This window comes from Nuphar pumila, chromosome 7 (assembly GCF_984573655.1).
Source record: "Nuphar pumila chromosome 7, dmNupPumi1.hap1.1, whole genome shotgun sequence".
Classification (NCBI taxonomy): Eukaryota; Viridiplantae; Streptophyta; class Magnoliopsida; order Nymphaeales; family Nymphaeaceae; genus Nuphar; species Nuphar pumila.
Window position 1 is genome coordinate 91,621,312 of NC_143255.1, and position 25,456 is coordinate 91,646,767.

Genomic DNA, 25,456 nt, shown 5'->3' on the forward strand with positions numbered 1-25,456 from the left:
AGATTGGAACCATTGGATGCATATGGGATCATGCCTCAATATATGGATTATTGTATATCCAAATCCATATGGATTTTACATGTCGAGTGCAAATGTTAATCCAACTCCGAAATAGATCCAGTGAAGTAGGCTTGAATCTGACACTGAATTCTATTTTGTACCATTGAATCCACTAAAAATAAGTTGAAAACAAGTATTTTACGCGCAAAACACACAAAAGGGTCGGATTTGATCCTAATCCAAAACACATCTGACAAATATTTTAATCCAAATTTGTGCATGTATCCAGAAAGAGTCCAACATTATAAGTCCTAACCTGATTTGAGAATATCCATGTATTGAATTCGGATCCGTGATCCAATTATAAACGAATCAGATCTACTTGAATCCATATTATGGCTGGACCCGTTTAGCAGAAAGCATGGTTCATGAGTAGAGTTGCACACCAACCAGTCACAACTAACAAACCACCTCATTTGCCATCAGGCAAAATGTTAGGCATATGTAATATTCTTAACCTTCTAGGCATATCAAGAACTCCTGTATATATAAATAATATTTTCTTAGCCCTACCATTCAATCAACTACCATTCCTTCTTTCTTCTTCAGTGCGCCATATGCTAACAATGATTTTTTTTTGTCAAACCATTTTCAAGGTGGCTTGTTTAGGCAAAGCCTTTGCAGATTCAGGTCTCTCTCTCTCTCTCTCTCTCTCTCTCTCTCTCTCTCTCTTCTTTTGTGTGCTCCTATAAGAAGCTAATTTTTCGTTTTCTCAAGCAGCCTGAGAATCTTTATAACGAGAAATGGCGACTGCAGGCAATAGTCTTACACAAGCAAAGCTGGTAATTTCCATCCTTTTTTTGTTTCAATTTATCATATATATGTTCTTGTGTGTATTGCATAAGATGGCACAAAAAATGGCAGATTTCCTGTGTTTGGTATATATATTAAAGAGTTCTTAAAACACCCAACTGCGTAATTATCTTTCTTTAACAGAGATTGTGTGAAAAAGAAAGAGGCATAATCACAGATATCGGTGATGTTTCTAAAATAGCGGGTATTGTACAATTAAGCCGATAAAATACCAAAGCTATTTTATCGATTTTATCAATTTTTTTTAATTCATCACATTATTTTTCTCTCGTCAAGAAAATATATTGAGAAGAAAGAAAAAACTATCTGTCCATTCAAGTACGGGAAACGGATCCCATCATTTGACATATATAGGATGGCTTCATCATACATTCAATCCTAGCCATCCAGCAGAACCATTTAGTCATTGATTGGATGGCATCCTATTTCAAAATGATGGGATCCGTGTTCTTCAAATACCACCTTCGACTTTTTTATAATAGAGTTTTTTTTTAGCTACCATTTTTCTTAAAGGTCAAGTGCCAATAAAACAATCCATAAAAATGTATATACAGCAAAATCATTTTTACTCAGAGAGTCACAGTATCATAACCGAGGGTCTCAAGTTCAAATCCCATGAAGTTATCCCCAAGCTTGCCTACCAAGAAAAAAAAGCACCAATTTCAAGTCAACCAGGGTATGAGAATTCCTCATTACTAAAGGTTAATGGAGCAATATTGTCATCGTGAGGGCGGATCAGGTGCAATCACATTGCACACTTTGAGTGTGCCTCTGCACCTGACTTCCCTTCATCTCTGGGATACAGCTTGTCAGCTGTGGGGCTCAACAGAAGATGGAGGTCAGATCAGGTGCAGCGGCACACTAAAGTGTGCAATGTGATTTCACCAGATCTGTGTCGTCTAATGTCATGGAACAGCAAAGTTTTCATTTTCCTTCTTGCTTGGCAGTACCCAAAACGGACAGTGCACTATTGAGAGGGACATGTTTGTCCACTTCTAGGGATAGTCAGTGTCATTTCCAGGCAATGCAACCAAGGCCATGCTATGCACTATTTGTCATATGCAAAAATGCCCTTACAACAGTTGAATAGCCAATTGAACATCATTTTCATTGGTAGATTTTTTTTATTTATATTTACACAAATAAACCGCCCTAGAATCATGGACCTAGCCACGCTGACTCTGCCTGCCATACTTATGGCCGCTGTCCTGGCAGCGTAAAACTCCATGGGCTTACCCCTTGCCCATAGGGAGTCGGTTTACACAAGGGGTGACACTCATAAAATTTGAACCTAGTCCACCTGCTTAGCGTCCTAGGTCCCATCCCACTACGCCAAACCCCCTTTGGGGCTTCATTGGTAGATTTCAAGCTTAGTTTTTATCGCTTTGGTTATCCAAATACTAGGCATAGTTTAGGTTTTTGATTACTGCAAATTTATTTAATCTTGAGTTCCTAATTGCAGGTACTACTTGGGGACATGGGGACAGGAAAATCCAGCCTTGTCTTGAGATTTGCGAAGGGCCAGTTCTATGAGTTCCAGGTTCTCTCTTAACCTGCAAACACAATTTTTTCAATGTAATTATTTTTCACCAATGCATCAATGGGAAATCATCAAGTCATCTCTAAATCTTACGACAGGTTGACATGAAAAACCCGTTATAAATGCAGTTCCATGCCACCCAAGAACCTAGAATTTGATGGATTTTCACCAAGCCTAGTAGTGAAAATTGTAACCAATAATTCTTTTAGCCCAATCAAACTTTTATATCAATGGCATGATGGAGCTTATAGGGTACGTTTGGATTTAGGTTGAAAGCGACTCAACTGCACCCAAGATTGGAGACCTAGCCAGCACATTGGTCTTAGCTTACTGCACCTATGGTCAATGTTCCAGCAGTGTAAATCTCCATGGGCGCCCCCTCTCAACATTCAGGGATCATATAGGAAGCTTTAAAATGCCATTTAGGCTCTGTTTGGGAGCTGGTGTTGGAGAGGGGAGGGGTGATGAGAGTGTTAAAGCAAGTAGTAACTCTTATGGTAATTCATGCAGGACAACCTCAGAACCGATAGAGTCCAACGATCTCATCCCAAGGCTCATCGTCAGGTTGTCAATTATCGACTAGTCTGTTATCAATGCATTCCAAATGCAGCTAACAACTCTCATTTTTTGTCATGTAAATGTAAAAAACGGCAACTATATAGCTAAAAACTCGCATTGATTAACTCTCATTAAACTATCTGTTCCGTACCGCCATGTTTTTCACCTTTTTGCTCTGATGTATATACCTCTTTGGCACTCTAGAGTGCTCCACAAGGCCTTACGGCCTAAGAACCCCGTGTATTCGGACCCTCTCTTCCCCTCTTGATGTACTTTGCTTTCAAGTATCTATAAAGAAGTTTTTTGCATCTCTCTCTCTCTCTCTTTGTGCTTGTGCATACGCGTACTCTTGCTTCCGCTCGTGCGCGTGTATTGTGCGTTGCTTGTGCGCTTAAAAGGCCTACCTTCGGTGTGTGTGATTGCCCGAAGCTACGTCACAGGGGGGCTTCGCTTCCCAGCCCATGACAAGTTGGTACCAGATCCTTGTCGACATTGGGAGTGACAATGGCGCCGAAGAAGATTGTCATGACTCCTTCAAGCAATGTGGTTCCTGCTGAAGAGGACTTCATGGCCGATGATCGGGTGTCAGCCATCTCGCGCGATGTGGCGGAGCTGACTGAGTCAGTGACCAACATGGAGAAGTTGGTTAATGGAACTTGTGTCGCTTTCAGAGATCTCAATGCAGAAATCAAGACAGCAGTAGAGGGAGTGAAAGACTCGGTGGAAAGTCTTGCCACTAAACTTAACTACTCGGTGGAGGACTTTTTCACCAGATTTGATGATTTGTTGGGTCGGTTCAACATCATGGCTGCTGAATTGGATGTTGTTAGACGAAAGAATGAACAGTTAGAGCGGCAGTTGAGAACTGCCCCGGCTGGCGGTGGTTCTCCAAGAAGGACATCCCATCGTATTTGAAAGCAGGAAGTTGAACGACGCTGAACGTCGATACACGGTGCACGAGCGCGAGATGTTGGCGGTCATGCATTGTCTCCGCACATGGAAACACTATCTCTTAGGATCACAATTCGTTGTGCGCACTGACAATGTTGCGACAAGCTACTTCCAAACTCAGAAAAAGCTGAGTCCAAGGCAAGCACGTTGGCAGGATTTCTTGGCAGAATTCGATATGGTCCTTGAGTATAAGTCAGGCAGGATCAATGTTGTGGCCGACGCCTTGAGTCGAAAGGCAAAACTTGCAGCTTTGCTCGCTTGGGAGGGCAGTGTGAGCCAACCGACGAGCGATCTTCTTGAACAAGTGCGAGAAGCTTCGAAAAGTGACCCAATGGCTCAACAACTGATTGCATTGGTGAAGGAAGGAAAGACGTGGAGATTCTGGCTAGAGGATGGTTTGCTCCGCGCTGCGAGCGATCGTCTATATATTCTGCGATAAGATACCTTGAGGAGGCGCTTGATGCACGAGTGCCATGATACTACTTGGGCGGGTCACTCAGGACAACAGAGGACCTTGGCATTGTTGGAAGGTGCATTCTACTGGCCGCAGATGGGCGATGACGTAGATGCCTATGTGCAGACTTGCTTGATTTGCCAACAAGACAAGCCCATCAATCAGAGACCCGGTGGACTACTGGAGCCCCTACCTGTGCCTAGTCGCCTGTGGGAGTGCATAACCATGGACTTCATTGTAAGCTTGTCGAAAGCACAAGGTTGCAGTTCGATTTATGTGATTGTGAATAGGTTCTCGAAGTATGCTATCTTCATGCCTGCCCCTGCCACCTGCTCAGCCGCTGATACTGTAAAGTTATTCGTGCGAAACGTAATTAAGCATTGGGAAATTCCAAAGAGCATCGTCAGTGATCGTGATGCACGCTTCACTGGCAAGTTTTGGCGAGAAGTGTTTCACTTAATGGGAACGAACTTGCATTTCAGCACAAGTTTCCACCCCCAAACCGACGGACAGACAGAGAGAATAAACGGCATGCTAGAGGAATACCTGCGGCACTTTGTCAGTGTCAACCAAAGGGATTTGGTTGATTTACTTGATGTAGCTCAATTCTGCTACAACCTTCAAAAGAGCGAGTCATCCGACCATAGTCCATTTGAAGTCGCAACTGGACAACAGTCGTAGACTCCGCACTCCCTTGCTGCGCGAGGACGTGGAAAAGCACCTTATGCATACCAGTTTGTCAGGAACTGGCAAGATCAGACAGAGTTGGCGAAGGCATATCTAAACAAGGCAATCAAGCGCATGAAGAAATGGGCAGATGAGAAGCGTCGCCCAACAGAATTTCGAGTTGGAGACAAAGTGTTGGCCAAGCTTTTTCCTAACCGCACAACTATCTTTCGGGGCCACCACCGAGGCCTTATTCGCAAGTATGATGGCCCCTTCACCATTATCAAACGTGTGGGAAACTTGGTGTACCGGCTGGACTTACCAGCAAACTTTCAAGTGCACCCGGTATTCCATATATGTAACCTGAAGCCATTCCACAAAGATGAAGGAGATCCTCAACGGAGAATGCCTCAACATGCTCCGATCCCGCAGCGAGCTCCTTCAGCAGTTAGTGTACCAGGCAGAGATCCAGATATCATCCTCAACCATTCCAACAACTATCTAGGGGAAGTCAAAAAGTACTTAGTGCAGTGGAAAGGATTGCCAGAATGTGAAGCCACCTGGGAGAAAGCCAGCAGCATGTTTCAGCATCGACAGCTTGTAGAAGGCTACCATGAACAATTGGCGTCGAGGACGGCGCCAACTTAGGCGGGGAAGCGTGTTCTGGACCGCCATGTTTTTCACCTTTTTGCTCTGATGTATATACCTCTTTGGCACTCTAGAGTGCCCCACAAGGCCTTACGGCCTAAGAACCCCGTGTATTCGGACCCTCTCTTCCCCTCTTGATGTACTTTGCTTTCAAGTATCTATAAAGAAGCTTTTTGCATCTCTCTCTCTCTCTTTGTGTTTGTGCATACGCGTACTCTTGCTTCCGCTCGTGCACGTGTGTTGTGCGTTGCTTGTGCGCTTAAAAGGCATGCCTTCGGTGTGTGTGATTGCCTGAAGCTACGTCACGGGGGCCTTCGCTTCCCAGCCCGTGACACTATCTCCCACTCCCAAAAAAAGTCTGACGTGCCTGTAACTGAGTTTTCGGCTGTTGGCTTGGCCCACATTAGTGGGTCGTGGCCATGGTGACTCTCAGTGGGGCCCATGCATTTGAGATGAGTGGGGCTCACTCACCTCAAATACATGGATATATGATAAATTAAGAATTATATTTATCTTAATCCATATTTTATCTAGTTTGATTTTATCCAAATTCATTTTCTAAACCTAATCACGTTTTTTTTTTATATGCCACTACATTTGAGAAGTTGTTTTCTAGTGGGAGTCAATCGTCAGGGCTGATAGCAACACCATGGGGTGTAAACATTATAATTAGGAGCTCAGAGTCTCGATCAGAGATAGTGCATGCATGGGATATATGTGACAAAAGATAACCCCTTGAAGCAAGCCATCAAATCCTCTCTATCTATTGCATCTGGTCCATCATCGGCATTATTATAACAGCCCTTAGGTGTGCCCCGAGAGTCAAAGAGAAATTTTTGCGTTGAAATTGGAGTGAACAGTATCACATTTCATGTGATGCCAGATGTACAGTTACACTGTGAGTCCACTAAGCATAAGCAGAGTATAGCTTTGCATTAGACTAATGTGGAAAAGGTTGAAAAAAGCAGGAATCAACAATTGGAGCAGCGTTTTTCACACAAACACTAGCAGTGGAGGATAAGACTGTGAAATTTGAGATATGGGACACAGCAGGGCAAGAAAGATATCACAGCCTTGCTCCAATGTACTATCGTGGTGCTGCTGCTGCAATTGTTGTCTATGACATATCCAACTCTGTAAGATTATTATTCTTTTTTTCTCATTTCTTTTGACCATAGAAAAATATTACCTGGGATATTGATTGGTAGCTAGACTTAATTTTTTCCATGTGGTTCTGCTTCTTTAGAATGGATTAGCATTAAGAGTCCTGCAATGTCAAGGCATAGAATTGCTGATGGTTTGAATCCATTAATGATCCATAATTAGCTATGTAGGAGCATAATCCAAATAGATCTCTAGATAGTAATGATTGATGTATTATACTTCCTGTTTGTAGGATTCATTTACTCGGGCAAAGAAATGGATTGAACAACTTCGTCAACAAGGTAAAGAAAAAGGATGTTAATTCCACATAAGTTCAACAATAACTCATTCGAGTGCAATAGTTAGTCCAACAACATAAAATGGTGGTTGATTTACCAGGGAATCCAAAAATGGTAGTTGCATTGGCAGGGAATAAGGCTGATCTGGAAGAAAAAAGACAAGTAACAGAAGAGGTATGTGATATGTGCACATGTTACACTGTTATCCCAGTCTAGCCAGAGCAATCAATGAGTTGGGTTTTTGACCCCAGGTCCCCAGCCCTACTTGAGTCCAAGTAGGAATAATGTGCCTAGTCCCAGTGTCCCTATAGTTACAAGTACAGTGTGGTCATATAGAGATTGTTCTATTACACACAGCATTTAAACACATCACCTGTAATAGGTCTTTATTTTCTATTTTCTTGGCATTGTGGGATCTGAATCCTAAATCAATTGATTTATTGGTTGCTCAGCATCCTTATTCCCTAAACATGAAACGTATCATTCTTCTTGTAATAGGTGGCTCAATCATATGCTGCACAAAATGGTCTTCTTTTCAAGCAAACATCAGCAAAGACAGCACAAGGTGTCAACGAGTTGTTTCATGAAATAGGTATATATCTCTTCTCCTGTTATGATGTACAATAGATGCAAAAATGTCTGTAGCTGGAAGGAGAGAGAGAGAGAGAGTTTATTGAGTTTATTTTGAAAAGTTTAGTTGCAGACCCTCATGTTATTTGAATCATCTTGTCTAATTCGCAGCTAAGGGTTTGCCGAAAGTTGAGCCACTAAACCAGCCTGGTCGGATGGTCTTTGTTGATAAATCTTCTGAAGGGGCTACTGGATACTCTTGTTGTTCATAAGAACTAGTAAACAACTGTTCTATTACCTCCAATCTCATTTGTTATTTGTACATTCACGTTGTTTAAGAAGTAACTATAACATGGAGCTCGCTTTCAATTACTAATTGTCATGGTTTCAACATTGTACCATTAGACTTCTTTTCTTCCTTTTATTTTATTGGTTGAGAGAGAGAGAGATTCTTATTCTTGCTTTTGAAGGCTTGATCAATGGTGTTGTGATCATCCATTCAAAACATAGTTACATAATATTAAAAAATAGGGCACCCTAATTTATGAGCAACATTTTTCCTCTATATATTTCATGAGAAAGCCAAAACCATGCATTCTAAATGTTTTAAGTTCCAAGTCTTTTATAAGAATCCCAATCAATGTTTTAAGTTAAAGAATAATATAGAAATGTTTTGGAAATTTTTATTTGTGAAATTATACAACAACTACAACTACGCCTTCATCCCAAAACAATTGGGGTCGGCAATATGAACCAAAAAAGGAAATCATTCTGGGTCTTCCACATGAATCCTTCTCCTCCCCAATCATTTCTATCCAATGTCATGTCCTCGGTGAGGTTCAAAGCATTCATATCCTTTCCTATCATCTCCATCCAAGTCTTCTTAGGCCTACTCCGACCTCTTCTACCTAATATATTTTCTCATTTCTCCATCCTTCTAACTGGAACATCATTAGGTCTTCGCCGAATATGTCCAAACCACCGTAAACGATTCTCTCTCATCTTATTTTCAATAGATGCAACACCTACCTTCTTACGTATCTCCTCATTTTGAATCTTATCTTTTATTGTATTTTCACACATCCATCTAAGCGTACGCAACTCAGCTACACTCATTTTTTTAATATGATGTCTCTTGGTAGCCCAACATTCCATACCATATAGTAAAGCGGGCCTAACGAATTCTATGAATCTAATTAAAATTGCTAATAATTCATGTTTTCTTCCTTTTCTCCTGCATGTTTTTCTCTTATATTTCTTTTTCTTTATCTATTGCACATTAAAATGGTCTTCTTACAAAAACCAAAAAAGTTTGTCGTTTTGCCTTCGTCCACAGAAACAGAGTTGGACCACACCGGATGGGAAAAAGAGGAAGAAGGAAAGAGGTTCGACTGTTTGTCTTGCCACAAGGGCTATGCTGTAGGGGCTACTTATGAATGTCACCAAGTTGACGGGATGTCACAAGTTCAAAACCTACCGGTAGTGCCCCTTGCTGCAAGGTCTAAGCTAGGTGTACTCCCTAGTGGACAACGGGAACCCCAAGGGTTTTACTAACAGGAGGCGAGCCAATGTGGGGGTGGATTATCCCAAAAAATGATGGGTTCAGGGAAAATGCATGGGCCCTGTGCATTTCCATGGAAGCCTCCCAATTTTTGTGGCATACAAACGCGTCCCAAGTAACATAGAAAGAACATTAAATTTGAACTTTCAGGACCGGCTAAAAATCATGGGATTTTCTATAGCCAACCAGCCAGTGACCCTTTTTGTAAAATGGATGAGGAATTGGTCTCCCATATTTTCATTCATTTTAAAAATGTTTGGAATCATAATCATACTTATCTGTTTGGAAATTAAGAGATGCACTCCCTCGCGCTCCATTGAAGAGGATCTTCGTAGATGGGAAAATCAACAATTCCAATCTAAATTTCTCAAGTGAGCATGAATAGTAGCTTTCCAGATCATCATTTGAAAATTATGGTCCATCCGAAACTTGATTGTTTTTTAAGGTAAAACCCTGATTGGGTCTCCTTTCAATAATCTGTTTTATGTAATTTTCTTTAAGTTGCTAACAAATAGGTTGGGATCTGCCAAACCCCATCTTTCATAACATTAAATTTCTTCAAATTTAAAGTGCTGTATTGTGTTGCCCCTTGCAGTGGGCTCCTCTATTATGAGGGTTGGATGATATATTTGTTATATTAAGATGTGTGGCAGATATATACGTGGTTGATTCAGGCCAATTTGAAATTTGATAGTAATTTAATACATGGATTGTTTCAATGTTTCTATGCAAGGTAGATAACGGCATTTTACTTTTTAATCTTGCTCCTTTAAGGAGTTTTTCTTGATATTACTGCTCATTTATATGGGCATAATAGACCCTGGTGGGCCTGCCTAACCCCAGCTTCCCTTAAAAAAAAAAAGATTGTGTCGAAAAGCAAATTAGTCACTCCATAAATTTCATTTTTTTTATAGGCAAACTAGGGGTTAGGCAGCCCCTCACCTAGGGTTGGCAACGGGTAGGGTTTAATTACTCGAACCTGACCTTGACCAAATTCTATAGGGTACGGGTATGGTGACAAATTAGAAAACCTGATTAAGACCCGTGTTTGGGTCTGGACCCGAAAGTCTGATTAATACATGGACCCGGTATAGTTTGTGAAATTTTATATCAGACCCGGCCCCAACGCTAGTTTCAATTAAGACCCTTATTTTCAATGTAAATATGATAAAAAATATTATTTTATCGGGTATGTTTTTGGTCTGGTTCATGTAATGCTTATCAGGTCTTGGGTATGGTTTTTCTTATAGTAGACCCAATTAGACTTGAGTCCGGACCCAATACCATACCCAAAAATTTGGTTCATGTCTAGTCCTATCTGGGTCCAAACCAAACCCGACCTGTTGATACCCCTACCCCACCAGTTATACAACCATATCATTGGGTTTTGAACTTTCAACTTCCCAACACAAGGTGAGGTGCACGAAGAGCTTCTACCAAGCAAGCCGAGCACCCGTTGCATTTTCACACTTTAAGGTGGGACCGTTTGGCTCGGTGTTCACAAATGTCGTCATATAAAGTCTTTTGTAGACATTTTGTAGTTCCAATAAAGGTTTGAATTTTCAAATATATGCTCCAAGAATTCTCTTGCATTAAAAAAAATTTAAAAGTAAAATACTAAACAACAAGGTGTCGTGGTGTAGTTGGTTATCACGTCAGTCTAACACACTGAAGGTCTCCGGTTCGAACCCGGGCGACGCCATTACTTTTGTTCCTACCCATTTTGCTTCGTTCCGTATCTTTTGATTCTCGAGGCCTGACTAGCGTACCGAAGCCTACACTCGATTCAACGGCGCTTGAGTCGACCACAAGCTTGTGTGCATATTCGAACCCATATCGACTTGGTTTTTACTTTAATTTATTTACACAGAGAAACCATCCTCATGATCAGACACCTAGCCACGTTGGCTTTGTCTGTTGTACTTTTCGTCGCGGTGCGGTCCTGACAGCGTAAAACTCCGTTGGCTTACCCAGTTACCCTTTGCCCGCAAGGTATAGTTTTTTTTCATAGACAAATTCTTCAAAATTGCTGAGCTTAGGCTCGGTGACTTAGCTCACCACTCGGTCAATGGGTCAGGTAAAGCTGGATTTTGACCCGCCTTGGATCGGATAGGACACTTGTTTGGGCATAAATAAATAAGTCCGATTAGATCCCATCGGATTTGAACAATATATGGACTTGGGTATGGTTTATGAAAATTTTATTTTAAACCTTATTTTTTATTATGAGCTACTATTCTTTTCAATGCAAAATACGTAAAAAAATTATAATTTATACCCGTTTCCACAACAAAGAATTTCAAATGCTAGGGCATCACGCTTGAAAAACAAGACGTCCAGTATTAGTGGATCCGTGTCACTTCCATCGAGATCCATGGACCATGGTAGCAAGTACCCAAGTATCTCAAAGTTGGTTACGGGTCTGGACAATATGGATCCGTTGTAGGTCCTACCCAAGTTTACAGCCCTACGGCCTACGTGAGCGACGGCTAAGGGTAAATTCGTCATAAACCGTCAAAGGATGCAATAGTCCATTTTCCGTTGACCACTTGGGGCCACGCCCATAAATATGCCAGGACTGGTGGTTAAGGGATTTTCCCTTCCCTCTCTCTGGTTTCCGTTCTAGGGTTTGAAAGATGGGAGCGAGGGATCTCGGACTTGTCATGGCGGCAACTCTGGTCTTCGCGGCTATCTTGCCCCTGGTTGAGGCGGAGGACGCAAGGCCTGAGTTCGAGTGGAAGCCTCTCAGTAGGAGCAACTTCTCTTCGGAGATCCGACTCCACCCCCATCTCCTCCTCCTCGTCACCGTTCCCTGTGAGTAGAGATCAAAACCCTAATTAAATTTGTATTTTTTTACGAATTCTTCATAATGCTTGAAAAACTCCTGATTCGATCAGTTTCTGGATCGAGATGGACTTTTTTTTCCTGATTTTGGAATATTTTCTTTCTTTCTTTTTGGTGAAAATTTGATGATTTTCAGTGGAATCCCTAAATTGGACCATATCTTGAGCTTAATGATGAGATTTTTTTAGGTTTTTCTCTGCTTCATTTGGTTTCTGGTTGTGCTTTTGCAGATCTTTTGGTCGAGTTGTATGTTTTGGACGGAAAATCGTCTTTGATATTGATCTCTCGTTAGTTCCCTGTTGGATATTCTCGATGATTTGTTCACCGTGCAATTTTTATTATAAAAAATGTTCCACTTTTTTTTTCTGGTTTAATCTTTTGTTAATTTTCAGTAGTGACAAGATTGTAGATTGAGGTTTCGTTAGTGATCGTTTAATTTTGTTCCCGATTTAGAAGCCCTCTGTAGGTGAATTTTAGCCGCTTATTTGAACATATTATCTGAATAGTTTCTGTTGGATAACTGGGTTTTCTTTTGTTAAATGACGGGTGGCTATTTTTTCTTTTATGCTAATCTTTTAATGACTGCTTTTCTGGTTTTCCGATACAAAATTTGTATTGCCTATTTATTTCTTGAAAGGAATTCTTGGAGGCTGTTATTATCACAGATAAAAGATATTCTAAGGATTCACTTGTTTAACGTTAGGTCCCGAGACTCTTTTGACCTGGGCAAGACTAGTGTTGCATGTATCATCTGGCCCCCTATGACTCACTAATGTTCTCCTAGTTTGCTGAACTACATCATGCACGCAGCATAAGATTTTGATTTTGTTTTTGTTTTTGTTTTTGTTAAGCAATCCCTGTTAAAGGTCAACGACAAACCTTTGAAGATTGTTGAACAATCCTATTTCATTTTCTTTATATTTTTCAAGTTAGAGTATTACATGTTTGTTAGATATCCTGAAGTTCCATAGGAAGAGCGCCAGAGATCTTAGTCAGAATATAAACCACTGACAGTTCCATAAGTTCCCCAGTAACAATTCCTTTGTACCCTGAAATGCTGAATTGCTTCTGTTTCCCTCATATGTTGGTGGTCAAGGTGCTGCTGTCCAAAATGCTCTCATTTGCAATCTGTTTCAAATCTATGAAACTATATCTTGATGAATGCTTCCCGATTTTCAGGGTCTGGTGAATCTCGAGCTCTTATGAGGGAGATAGTACAGTTAGCAACACAAAAGCATGAAAAATTTGGCCAACTAAAGTTGATGTTTGTTTACAGAGATACTGAAAAGATGCTGGCTGATGTCCTTGGTGCAAGCAAGGCAATAACGTTCTTCTGTTATCACCATTCTGTAGCATACAAATATCAAGGGAGACTCAGGGCTCAGAATATACTAATGTCTGCCTACCATCTTATGTTGCTTCCTCCAAATGAACTACCTTTTAGGCAGTTGAACACTGAGAATGACATTCAGACATTTCTCCAATCCTCAGATAAAGCCGCTCTTCTCCTTGAATTTTGTGGGTGGACACAAATGTTGCTAGCTAAACAGCATGATGATTGGTCTGATGAAAGAGAAGCTGATTTGCATGTGCAAAATATGTCAAGCCCTGGTAAGTGGTTTCTTCTCAATTTCCAAGTTCGATGCCTGCTTGATTTTCCTTTTTTTATCCATTTTTCCCTATAATTTTATGTATGTGGATTCCCTCTTATAGGGCTGCACAGCGAGCCGAGCTAGCTCGGCTCATTTAAACCCGGCTCGGACTCATCTGAGTAAGTAAATGAGACAATGAGATGAACTTGATCAAGCATTCAAGCTTCATTATTCTTGATTTGCCCCATTAAGCTTGCTAATAGAGTCATTTGGTGGCTAGTTCTGGGATATGTAGATTTTTTGTCGAATAATAAGTACAGAAAATGTTTCAGAAGTGGGTAGGGGGTGTTAGCCGTTTGTATATGAGGTTTGGGGTTCAAATCCCACACTCTGTGTATTCACATCAAAAAAATTTAATGAAATCAAATTGGCTTGAGTCGAGCCGAGCCATACTCGAGCTTGAACCAAGCCAAGTTTATACACAGGGCTTTCAAGATCGGCTTGAACAAGCCATGCTTTTTGAGCCTGAGCTCGGCTCGAGCCTTGCTCATGTGCACCCCTACCCTCTTAGATGTTATAATTTTATCTGCTTCAATTTTATGAAATTGTTATCAGTATTCTTAGTCAAGATATATGAATAATGTTCCAAACTATGAGAAAGGTAGAACAAAGAATTCAAGAAAAGAAGGCAGTTTTACATATATACGCGTGTGTGCGCATCTGCATCTGTATATAGAATAATGATGGTACTGTACTATATAGCAGAAAGGTATGTGTTTGTAGTGTGGGAATTTGGTGCATTGTGGGATGTTCATTGGAAAACCTGTCTAATTATCAGAGCATCATAGTCTAAAACGTGTTATTTACTAATCAACTATAGAGATTATGTTTGTAGAGTCTGATCTATGAATAGGATAGATCACTTATATCTGTTTCGATGATGTATACTGTAATGAAATATGCGGAAAAGCAAAGAGTACTATAAGCACTTACAATGTCCACCAACGGACAAAAGAGATACACCCAAATCCTCAAAGAGGCAACACAACATGAAAATATAAATGGCTCTTATTGAAAAGAGAGAGAGAGCTCTCAAGAGTGAAGAATACAAGAGGGGTTCACCCCTATATATACACAAGAAGGAGGGAGAGGGGTGGCCTTAAGGCCTTTAGAGAAGGGCCACCTAGGGGGCTCCCCATGGAGTCGTTGGGAGCCCCCAACGGTCACAAATGTGACCGTTGGGGATCCCATCGATTCCATGGTGGAACCCCTAAAGTGGGTAAAAAAGAAGAAATAAAAGGAAAAAATAAAGTAAGAAAATAAATACAAAAAAGAGAAAAATAACAAGTACCCCTATCGGGTACTTGTGAAATGACAGAAATACCCCTATCGGGTATGTTTAGATTATATATATGTATATATATACATACATATATATATATATATATTGCACATATTTTAACACCCTTCCTCAAGCTTTACGGGGGTATAACCGAAAGCCTATGTCACACGGACTCGGCTAGGGAGGTGCCACACCCGAGTCGACACGCCCCGACAGGGGGTGTGGACACGGGTGCGGCTTTGGACTCGGCCTGGACTCGGTCAACGCCGAGTCAAGGCCGAGTCCGTCCACATTTTGGACTCGGTCAACTTTGACCGAGTCCAAAAATGTCTATTGAAAAAACTAAAAAAATTGATTTTTTTATATAAAAAGAGACAGTGCACAGTGCCTGTGCATGTGCCTGTTTACTATGCTTGTGCATGTGCCTGTTTACTGTGCCTGCGCACAGTACACAGTGTTGTGCCTGCGCACAGTGCACAGTGCTGTGACTGCGGACAGTGCACAGTGCTGTGACTGTGCACTTTTTAAATAAAATAAAATAATATCTTTTTAAAAAAAATAAAATAAAATTATATATATATATAGCTGAGTCCCCGTGTCCAAAAATTTTAAAATTGCGCCGCACCCGTGTTGCACCCACACCCGCACCCATGTGACATAGCCGAAAGCTTGTTAAGGAGAAACATAAAACGAGGAGCGGCAAGAGCTTTAGTGAAGAAATCCGCCAACTGGTACTCAGATGTGACGTAAGGGAGCGCTATGGTTCCTCTTAGGTATTCATCACGCACGTAATGACAGTCCATCTCGATGTGCTTAGTACGCTCATGGAAGGTGTGATTGATTGCAATATAAATTGCGCTTTTGTTGTCACAACACATCTTCGAAGGAGTAAAGATGATAATGCCCATATCATTGAGGAGACTTCTTAGTCATACAAGCTCCATGGTTGTAGTGGCCATAGCACGATATTCAGCTTCTATTGAGGACAATGATACTTTGTGTTGCTTCTTGCATCTCCAAGAAATCATAGTCACCTAAGAAAACACAAAAACCCGTAGTTGAGACTCTATCATTGGGATTTCCTCCCCAATCAGCATCAGTGTAAGCAATCAAATCAAGTGATGAAGAGTAGGAAAGAAAAACTCCCTTAGTTATGGTATTTTTGATGTATCTGACGATCCTTAAGACTGCACTCATGTGCACAGCTGTAGGTGCATGTTGAAACTGACTGACAGAGTGGACGGCATGAGCAATGTCTGGCCGAGTGATGGATAGGTAGGTTAGAGACCCAACAAGTTGGCGGTAGGGAGTAGGATCTTCGAGAAGTGTTCCATCTTCCAACCTTAACTTTGCATACCAGACTTGGAACAAATGTCAGCTGCCAGTTTCATCTGAGAGAGAATATACCCTCGAGGAGAGTATGCTACTTCAATTCCTAAAAAATATCTTAAGAAACCAAGGTCAGACATATCGAAATTTTCCTTTAAAACTTTCTTAATCTCATTAATTCCTTGCTCATCACTTCCAGTGATGATCATGTCATCAACATAAAGTAGTAGAATAACTACTGAAGACCCTGCACTTTTCACAAACAAAGCAATGTCAGTATAGCATGAACGAAAATTCAAACTTGTCATTAAGTTGCTAAATCTATCATGCCAAGCTTTTGGAGCTTGTTTTAAACCATATAATGCCTTTTTAAGCTTGAGAATTTTACCTTTTTCAATACATACTCCTGGTGGGGGGATCCATGTAAACCTCTTCATTTAATTCACCATTTAGAAATGCATTCTTAACATCTAATTGATAGATAGGCCATTTTTTAACTGATGCAACGACGATAAGAGTCCTAACACTAGTCATCCTAGCTACTGGTTCGAAAGTTTCTTCATAGTCTATACCGTATTCTTGAGCGTATCATTTTGCTACTAATCGGGCTTTATAGCGTTCTAATGAACTATCGCTTTTAGTTTTAATTTTGTAGACCCATCTACATCCAATCGATCTCTTTCCAGTGGGTAATGAAGTTATTTCTCAAGTTTTTGCTTTTTCAAGGGCACTAAGCTCTAAGTTCATGGCTTTAACCCATTGAGGAATGATTTTGGCTTCATTATAATGTGAAGGTTCATGAAATGAGTGTAACGCAATTAGACACGCTCTATACCTTGGAGTTAGAGACTCATAGGAAACAAACCTATTAGGAGGATTGGAGATTCTGTTGGATCTCCTTAAAGAGGTTTTTTCTATGTTGGAACCTTGAGAGTATTTTTCTAAGGCACTAATTTGAGTTTGTTGACCACGTCTAACATAGGTTTGGATTGGTCTATCACTTTCATTTTCAACATTGTCAAGAGGAGTATCCTCTAGGTCATTCAACATTTCATTAGAGATTTCCTCTTCTTGAGGAGTCTCATCTTCTTGATAGAGAAGATCAAATAAGAAAGCATATTCGCTTTCGTCAATATCTTTAGTTTTCTCAAAACCATTTTCATTTTCCAAAAAGGTTACATCTTTGGATACATAGAGTTTGTTGTTTTTGATGTCAAAACATCTAAAGCCCTTTTGATTTTCTCCATATCCTAAGAAAACACATTCAATAACTTTAGGGGATAATTTGTCTCTTTTATGTGTAAGGACAAAACATTTACACCCAAAAATTCTTAATCTATTAAAATCGGGTGTTCTTTCAAATAGTTTTTCATATGGAGATGTATTTTGTAAGGATGAAGATATCATTCTATTTATCAAGTAAGTTGCGGTTAAGGCGGCTTCGGCCCAAAAACTTTTTGGAATTTCTTTGGAAATAAGAAGTGTTCTAGTGGTTTCCAAGATGTGTCTATGCTTTCTTTCGGCTAAACCATTTTGTTGAGGAGTCCTAGAACACGATCTTTGATGACAAATTCCATTCATTTCTAGATAATTTTGAAATTCATTTGATAGATACTCTCCACCCGAATCAGATCTAAGAGTAGAGATATTACTTTAAAATTGATTTTTAACTATCATATGAAATTTTTTGAAGAAGTCAAAGACTTCGGATTTTAAATTGAGGAAGTAGATCCACACATACCTAGTGTAGTCATCAATGAAAGTAACATAATAGAAGTATCCTCCTTTAGACATGATCGGAGAAGGACCCCAAACATCTGAATGGACTAACTCAAAAGGTTTTTTGGACACAAAAGTTCGATTTGGAAAAGGAGTGGATTTCATTTTGCCAAAAATACAATTCTTGCAAACAAAATGTTTCTCATTACAAAATTTCTTTTCAAATGGAAAGGAGTACATTTTTTAGAAGCTTGGATGTCCAAGTCTTTGATGCCAAATTTCAATATTTTTATCTTGGACATGATTACAAAAAGAGTTAGTGGGAAGTTTCATATTGCTCATGTAATAGAGATCTCCCTTCCTATGGCCTTGCCCAATCTGCTTCCCGGACCGGAGATCCTGTATAGAGCAATCCTTAGTTGAAAAGGAGATTTCACATCCATGATCACATATTTGAGCCACAGAAAGGAGATTTAAATTCAGTTGAGGTACCACTCTTACGTTGGGCACAAAAAAATCTTTGAAAATAATTTAAAGTTCCAAAACTTTTTACTTGTAAGGATGTACCATCGACACTGGAAACATAGGAGTTTTTAGGGTTATTACCTATGTCACACGGACTCGGCTAAAGGGTTGCCGCACCCGCGTCGACACGCACGGACTCGGGTGCGGACTCGGGTGCGGCTTTGGACTCGGCCCGGACTCGGTCAACTCCGAGTCGGACTCGGTCAACTCCGAGTCGGACTCGGTCAACGAGTCCGGGCCGAGTCCGACCACATTTTGGACTCGGTCAACTTTGACCGAGTTCAAAATTGTCCAGTTCGAGTTTTAAATTTTGTTTTGGATCCGGGTCGGGTTGGGTCCAAACCCGACCCAGATCCAATTTTTTTTTGGCAGCCGAACCCTAAAAGGGGTTTATCGACAGGGAGAGGGGCTTACCCTCTCGATTTTGCCTCTCCCCCTCCGCCCCTGCAGCTTTCTCCTGCAACCACGCCGGCGATCCGAACTCCGGCGACAAGCAGCCACTGTCTCCCCCTCCGTCAGGTATGTCGACCCTGCTCGTAGCCTCCCTCCCTGCACCCTCTGCTCGCAAAGGAGGGGCTCGGCCCCCCTCCCTGCACCCTCTGCTCTCAGGGGAGGGGCTCGGCCCCCCTCCCTGCACCCTCTGCTCGCAGGGGAGGGGCTCGTCCCCTCCCTGCACCCTCTGCTCGCAGGGGAGGGGCTCGGCCCCTCCCTGCACCCTCTGCTGGCAGAGGAGGGGCTCGGCCCCCCTCCCTGCACCCTTTGCATGCAGAAGAGGGGCTCGGCCCCCCTTCCTGCACCCTCTGCTCGCAGGGGAGGGGCTCGGCCCCTCCCTGCACCCTCTGCTGGCAGAGGAGGGGCTTGGCCCCCCTCCCTGCACCCTCGGTTCGCAGGGGAGGGGCTCGGCCCCCCTCCCTGCACCCTCTGCTCGCAGAGGAGGGGCTTGGCCCCCCTCCCTGCACCCTCTGCTCACAGGGGAGGGGCTCGCCCCCCCTCCCTGCACCCTCTGCTCGCAGAGGAGGGGCTCGGCCCCCCTCCCTGCACCCTCTGCTCGCAGGGGAGGGGCTCGGCCCCTCCCTGCACCCTCTGCTCACAGAGGAGGGGCTCGGCCCCCCTCCCTGCACCCTCTGCTCGCAGAAGAGGGGCTCGGCCCCTCCAATATTCCCTGTTTTATTAACTTTATTTTATTTACTTATTTAATTATTTTCTTTTCAGTTTTCACTTTTCAGATATAATGGCGAGTTCTAGCGGTAGTGTCAATACATTTGGTTCAAGTTCTAACCCTGAATTAGATGTTTCTCAACCACTTTGGAGGCTTGTGACAAAAGGGATAAAAGCTAGTAGTGGTGGTGGTGGGAATGTGCAGTTTCATTGTAATCTATGTAAGACTGTTTTCACAGGTTCTTATACGCGTGTGAAAGCACATCTTTTGCATATTCGTGGTCAAGGAATTAGGGCATGTTCTGGGGTTGACAAAGACATGTTAAAGCAATTAAAAAAAGAACAAGAGGAAGCTGAAAAGAAGAAAATTGCAGAGATGAAAAGCGATTCGATTAATTTGTCTTTTCCTACTGCTAGTGATACACAAGAAGAGCTTTTAAAGAAAAGAAAGATGGAAAGCAATAAAACAATACAAGCGTCATTCAAAAACATGGCAAGAGCAGAAATTGATAAAAAGATTGGTCGATTCTTTTACTCAAGCTCAATTCCTTTTAATGTAGCTAGAAGTCCATACTGGAAAGATATGATTACATCTTTGGCTAATTGTAATTTGAGTGGTTATGTGCCTCCTAGTTCAGAAAAACTAAGAACAGTCATTCTTGCAGAGGAAAAAAATAGAATTGAAGACTTGCTAGAGACCCAAAAATTTGCATGGAAACGACATGGAGTGTCGATTGTTTCTGATGGGTGGACTGATATACAAAGGCGACCACTGATAAACTTCATTGCTTACTCACTAAATGGGCCAATCTTTTTGAAGACTGTTGATGCATCTGGAGAGTATAAAGATGCTGAATATTTAAAGCGATTATTTGTTGAAGTGATAAAAGAAGTGGGTGAAGAAAGTGTGGTGCAAATCATTACTGACAATGCTCCAGTTTGCAGTCGTGCAGGAATGAATTTGGCAAGTGAAGATACATATTCACATATTTTTTGGACTCCTTGTGCAGCACACAGTTTAAATTTGGCACTTAAGAGTATATGCAATCCATCAAAAGATGATGCACATGCACATGAACATGAAATGTGCTTATGGATTGAGGAAATAGAGCATGATGTTCGAAATATTAGAAATTTTGTTGTAAACCATCATCATGCCCTTTCTATATTTAATAGCATTCTGATCTCAAGTTACTGAAAGTTGCTGAAACTCGTTTTGCTTCTCTAATTGTTATGATAAAAAGAATTAAGCAACTCAAGAATGCATTGATGATGATGGTGGCTGATCAAGATTGGGATTTTTATCGTACTGAAGATGATGTCAAGGCTCAAGCTATCAAAAAATGCATCTGTGATGATTTTTTGTGGGATAAAATTACATATTTTGTTGAATTTACAGAGCCTATTTGGGAAATGCTGAGAGAAGTTGACAGAGATGTACCCATGCTTCATAGAATTTATGAAATGTGGGACAATATGATTGAAAAAGTTCAAAGTATCATTTTTAAACATGAGAAGAAAGATATTGCACTTGATGATTCAGAATTTTACAATCATGTACATTCAGTTTTAGTGAGAAGATGAGATAAAAGCAATACACCTTTGCATTGCATGGCACACTCTCTCAATCCAAATTACTATGCAAAAAAATGGTTGACAGCAGGTGTTGGTCGTGTTTCTTCAAATGAAGATCCTGAGATATCAAGAAATAAAATGATATATTTGGGAAGAGTTTTTAATGATCCTCACATGTTTAAGGTTGTAAATAGTGAGTTTGGCAAGTTTTCTACTGGAAGATTTGATTCTTTAGCAGCACTTGTGGCAAGGGACGAGGAAGATCCCCTTAATTGGTGGGCAACATATGGATCAGAGACACCAAATCTGCAACGTCTTGCAATGAAGTTGTTATCTCAACCTGCTACATCATCTTGTTGTGAAAGAAATTGGAGTACATATGCTCAAATTCACAACATTAAAAGAAACAAACTCACTAGTAAAAGAGCAGAGGATTTGGTATATGTTCACTCAAATCTACGATTAATTTCTCGCCGCACCAAAGAAGAGTATAGGTACTTTTTTTTCTTTGTATTCAAAGTTTGTATTTAAATATTTCATATTTGTATTCAAAGTTTTAAGTTAGATACTAATATAGTGATTTTTTGATGCAGTTGTGGACCATCCAAGAATTGGGATGTAAATCCAGAAGATTTTGACTTGGAGGGAGAACATAATTTACATACTCTCAACATGGACTACATTGATCCTGTTCTTCCTTCTAATTCAGACGATGAGGCAGATTTATGATAAGTTTTGTTGTTTATCACACTCACAAGCTTCTTTATGTGTTATATTTTGGTAAGTTTGTGTTGTTAAGAATTGCTTTTTTTTTTGCTTTAAAATTTATAATCTTTATGTGTTAATTTATTGTTATATATATATAATTATAATATTTAAAATATATATATTTATAATATATATTTTTTAATATATATATATATATATAGCCGAGTCCCCGTGTCCAAATTTTTTGGAATTGCGCCGCACCCGTGTCGCACCCGCACCCGCACCCGCACCCATGTGACATAGGTTATTACACAAATCCGAAAGCCCATTTTCAAGAGGGGTCATATGAAAGGAAACTCTAGAATCAAGGATCCAAGAAGACATACCTGGAGGAGAGGAAGAAGCTATGGCGGCACCCGAAGTTGATGGTGACTTGAGTAGAATTTGTAGTGCTTCTGATAATTGAGCAAGAGAAAAAGACTCCTTCCCTTTGATAGATTCCTCCTTTTGGGTAGCTTTTTCAACGGTGGCCACCTTATTCTTAGGTGCTTCATTCAACTTAGGGCAATTAGGTCTTATATGACCCGGTTCTTGGCAATGATGGCAAATGGATTTTCTATAGTTATCATTATAATTATTTTGCCTCCCAAAGTGTGGAGGCTTATAGGCTTTCACATGGTTGCCGGATTTAGATACGGCCAAAACATCATCTCTTCCTTTAACCATGCCAAGATGAGTTTCTTCTTGGCATATTTCGGCTATGGCATCTTCCAAGGGAAGAAGCTTGGATCTATGAAGAAGGGAAGATCTAACTTGTTCATATTCGTGCCTAAGCTCATGTAAAAATTGAAAAAAGTGTTCTTTTTTCATTTGTTCTCATCTTAATTCCACGTCTATACTAGAAACCCACTTAGGTTCTAGTAATAATAACTCATCCCATAAAGGTCCAAGAGTGCTAAAGTAATCCCTTACACTCATTTCTCCTTGTTTGATAGTCCGAATTTTTTCTTGGAGAAAGAATTGACGAGCAAGATCTTTTTGAGTAAACATACCTTTCATAAAGAGCCATGTTTCGTTAGCCCTCTGAAACTTAGCAATGTTGGCGCAAATTTTTAGCTCCACATTGTTCATGAACCAAGCAAGAATCTTGGCATGCTTGCTTTCCCAATCTTCCACTTTAGATTGGTGATCTTCAATGGCTTTTATGCGGACGTTTCCTTCAAGAGTTTTTTCTTCATCACCATTCATCCTGGTGAGTTGGAGTTGTGGTTTCAGAATGATGCCCGTAACGTATCCCCAAAGCTTTTTGCCTTTGAGGTTATTTTCCATGGCGGCAGCCCACATCATATAGTTGGAGCCATTAAGCTTGAAGGAGAGATCAATCTTTTGTTCCCCTTCCATTTAATCTCTCACAAGAAGACAAACAAAAGAGATACAAAGAAAACAATATATAGCTATATCAACTAGCTATATTAAGAATCAAGAGCATAAACCTTGCTTTGATACCATGTAATGAAATATGCAGAAAAGCAAAGAGTGCTATAAGCACTTACAATGTCCACCAACGGACAAAAGAGATACACCCAAATCCTCAAAGAGGCAACACAACATGAAAATATAAATGGCTCTTATTGAAAAGAGAGAGAGAGCTCTCAAGAGTGAAGAATACAAGAGGGGTTCACCCCTATATATACACAAGAATGAGGGAGAGGGGTGGCCTTAAGGCCTTGAGAGAAGGGCCACCTAGGGGGCTCCCCATGGAGTCGTTGGGAGCCCCCAACGGTCACAAATGTGACCGTTGGGGGTCCCATCGATTCCATGGTGGGACCCCTAAAGTGGGTAAAAAAGAAGAAATAAAAGGAAAAAATAAAGTAAGAAAATAAATACAAAAAAGAGAAAAATAACAAGTACCCCTATCGGGTACTTGTGAAATGACAGAAATACCCCTATCGGGTATGTTTAGATTTTATATATATATATATATTACACATATTTTAACATATACAACCATACATGTACACATACACCTATAAATATCTATGCATTTATGTGTTTGACACCAATTATTCTAATTATATTAATAGTATTTTGAAATTTTGTAGTTATAATTATTCATCGTTGATATTAGCAATGCCTAATTACGTCCATATGTTGATTGATGCTGTTTGATATGGTTTTTTGTACTGAATTGAGATTGCACTGAGGCCACTGCTCTAAACTGTAGTTATCTGATAAAAGATTATGCTGAAGTTGTTTTGTTAACAGAAAAATCTTTGATCTTTTTCTTCAGCATACATATCAATGGTTGATGCTGATGGTGAACAGCGTATCACAAATCGATTCGCTGGGAAAGAAGACCAGAAGGTGTTTGGTTGCTTTAATTTTGAACACTACACCTCAGTGAGACTGAATTGTGTCCAGAAATATGAGGGCATAGGTAAGGTGATGAAAATCCTGATACCAGGTTTCTTTTGGCTCAAACACAGGGGTCAAACAGTGCTCAGCTAACCTGTGGGGTCGAAAAAGGACATATTGGAAACCCTTGGCTCAATGAATTTACCTTGGCAAATGTAAGTAATTCTTCCGAAGGAACTGGAACTGAAGGGGATGGTGTGAGCATTTCATGTACATTTGATGAGTTTCAACGATATAAATCTTTTTTCTCAAAGCTAGTGACAATTGCACGAGAGTATTTCCTGCCACCAGATAGGTTAAGATATGGTCTAATTTCGAGAAAAGCTTTGCTTTCTAAGTTGGATGTTGAAGACCCAGTTACCTGGTTGTTGTTATTCCATTTTGCGGGATGCCCCAAATGTTCAAGGATATTCAAAGAGGGAGATGACCTCAAGAGCACCTTGTTGATGTGGCATCCCCTTATGACAGAGGTAGGTGCTCAATGTTCTTTGTTCATGTAGCTTAGCTTTCTCTTAGAGCATTTCTTATTTGAAGTACTTTTTGGTATCCAACACATTCTAGACGTGACAGGATGGATTTTTGTATGTTATGACATTATTCTAATGTTCCTTGCACCCCTTACCGTCTTATCATTTTATTTGTTCCATCCTTTTTTGTTACTCTTATCTTTATTGGTGGTGTATTGTCAATCTCATTTGTTCCTAGGCCTTTAAATTGTTTTTTTTTTGGCTTATGCATTGCTTGTTACTAAACAGCGAAAAATTGTTTTCTCCAACAAAAAAATGGTAAGCAGCAATTGTCATCATCACAACATTAAATTGACTTGGTATTTCACCCCTTGCGGTTTCATTTTCCCAAAATCATGCTTATTGGATACTGGAATTAGGGATGCAAAAGGATCAGATTAGGTTGGATTTCCAAGCCAAGAAACACTAATATTTGTATTCAGATTGCATTTAGACTTATATGACTGGACTTTTTCGGAT

General features: G+C 40.5%; 2 protein-coding genes and 1 non-coding gene across 4 annotated transcripts in view; all 3 read left to right on the forward strand.

Moving 5' to 3' along the window:
- The first annotated feature begins 602 nt into the window (after window positions 1-602).
- Window positions 603-8,104, forward strand: LOC149832469 (ras-related protein RHN1-like). 2 transcript variants are annotated; one of them, XM_090014509.1, is made up of 8 exons: window positions 603-690; window positions 781-842; window positions 2,336-2,413; window positions 6,659-6,826; window positions 7,087-7,135; window positions 7,233-7,306; window positions 7,631-7,724; window positions 7,874-8,104. In XM_090014509.1, the coding sequence occupies exons 2-8, from the start codon at window positions 804-806 to the stop codon at window positions 7,972-7,974; spliced, it is 603 nt and encodes a 200-aa protein (XP_089870635.1). In that variant the 5' UTR covers window positions 603-690; window positions 781-803; the 3' UTR covers window positions 7,975-8,104. The 2 variants fall into 2 exon arrangements, with proteins under 2 accessions (XP_089870635.1, XP_089870634.1); XM_090014508.1 differs by lacking the exon at window positions 603-690 and having other exon boundaries at window positions 694-842.
- Window positions 8,105-10,891: 2,787 nt separating this feature from the next.
- Window positions 10,892-10,965, forward strand: TRNAV-AAC (transfer RNA valine (anticodon AAC)). The gene has a single exon. It is a non-coding gene; the product is annotated as a tRNA-Val (tRNA).
- Window positions 10,966-11,879: 914 nt separating this feature from the next.
- LOC149832471 (uncharacterized) overlaps window positions 11,880-25,456 on the forward strand; it is a 32,176-nt gene continuing 18,599 nt past the window's right edge. Inside the window, exons 1-4 of the mRNA XM_090014513.1 lie at window positions 11,880-12,077; window positions 13,287-13,718; window positions 24,346-24,419; window positions 24,542-24,940. Of these exons, the coding sequence (XP_089870639.1) occupies window positions 11,900-12,077; window positions 13,287-13,718; window positions 24,346-24,419; window positions 24,542-24,940 (1,083 nt within the window). The 5' untranslated portion in view covers window positions 11,880-11,899. The remainder of the gene's footprint in view (window positions 12,078-13,286; window positions 13,719-24,345; window positions 24,420-24,541; window positions 24,941-25,456) is intronic.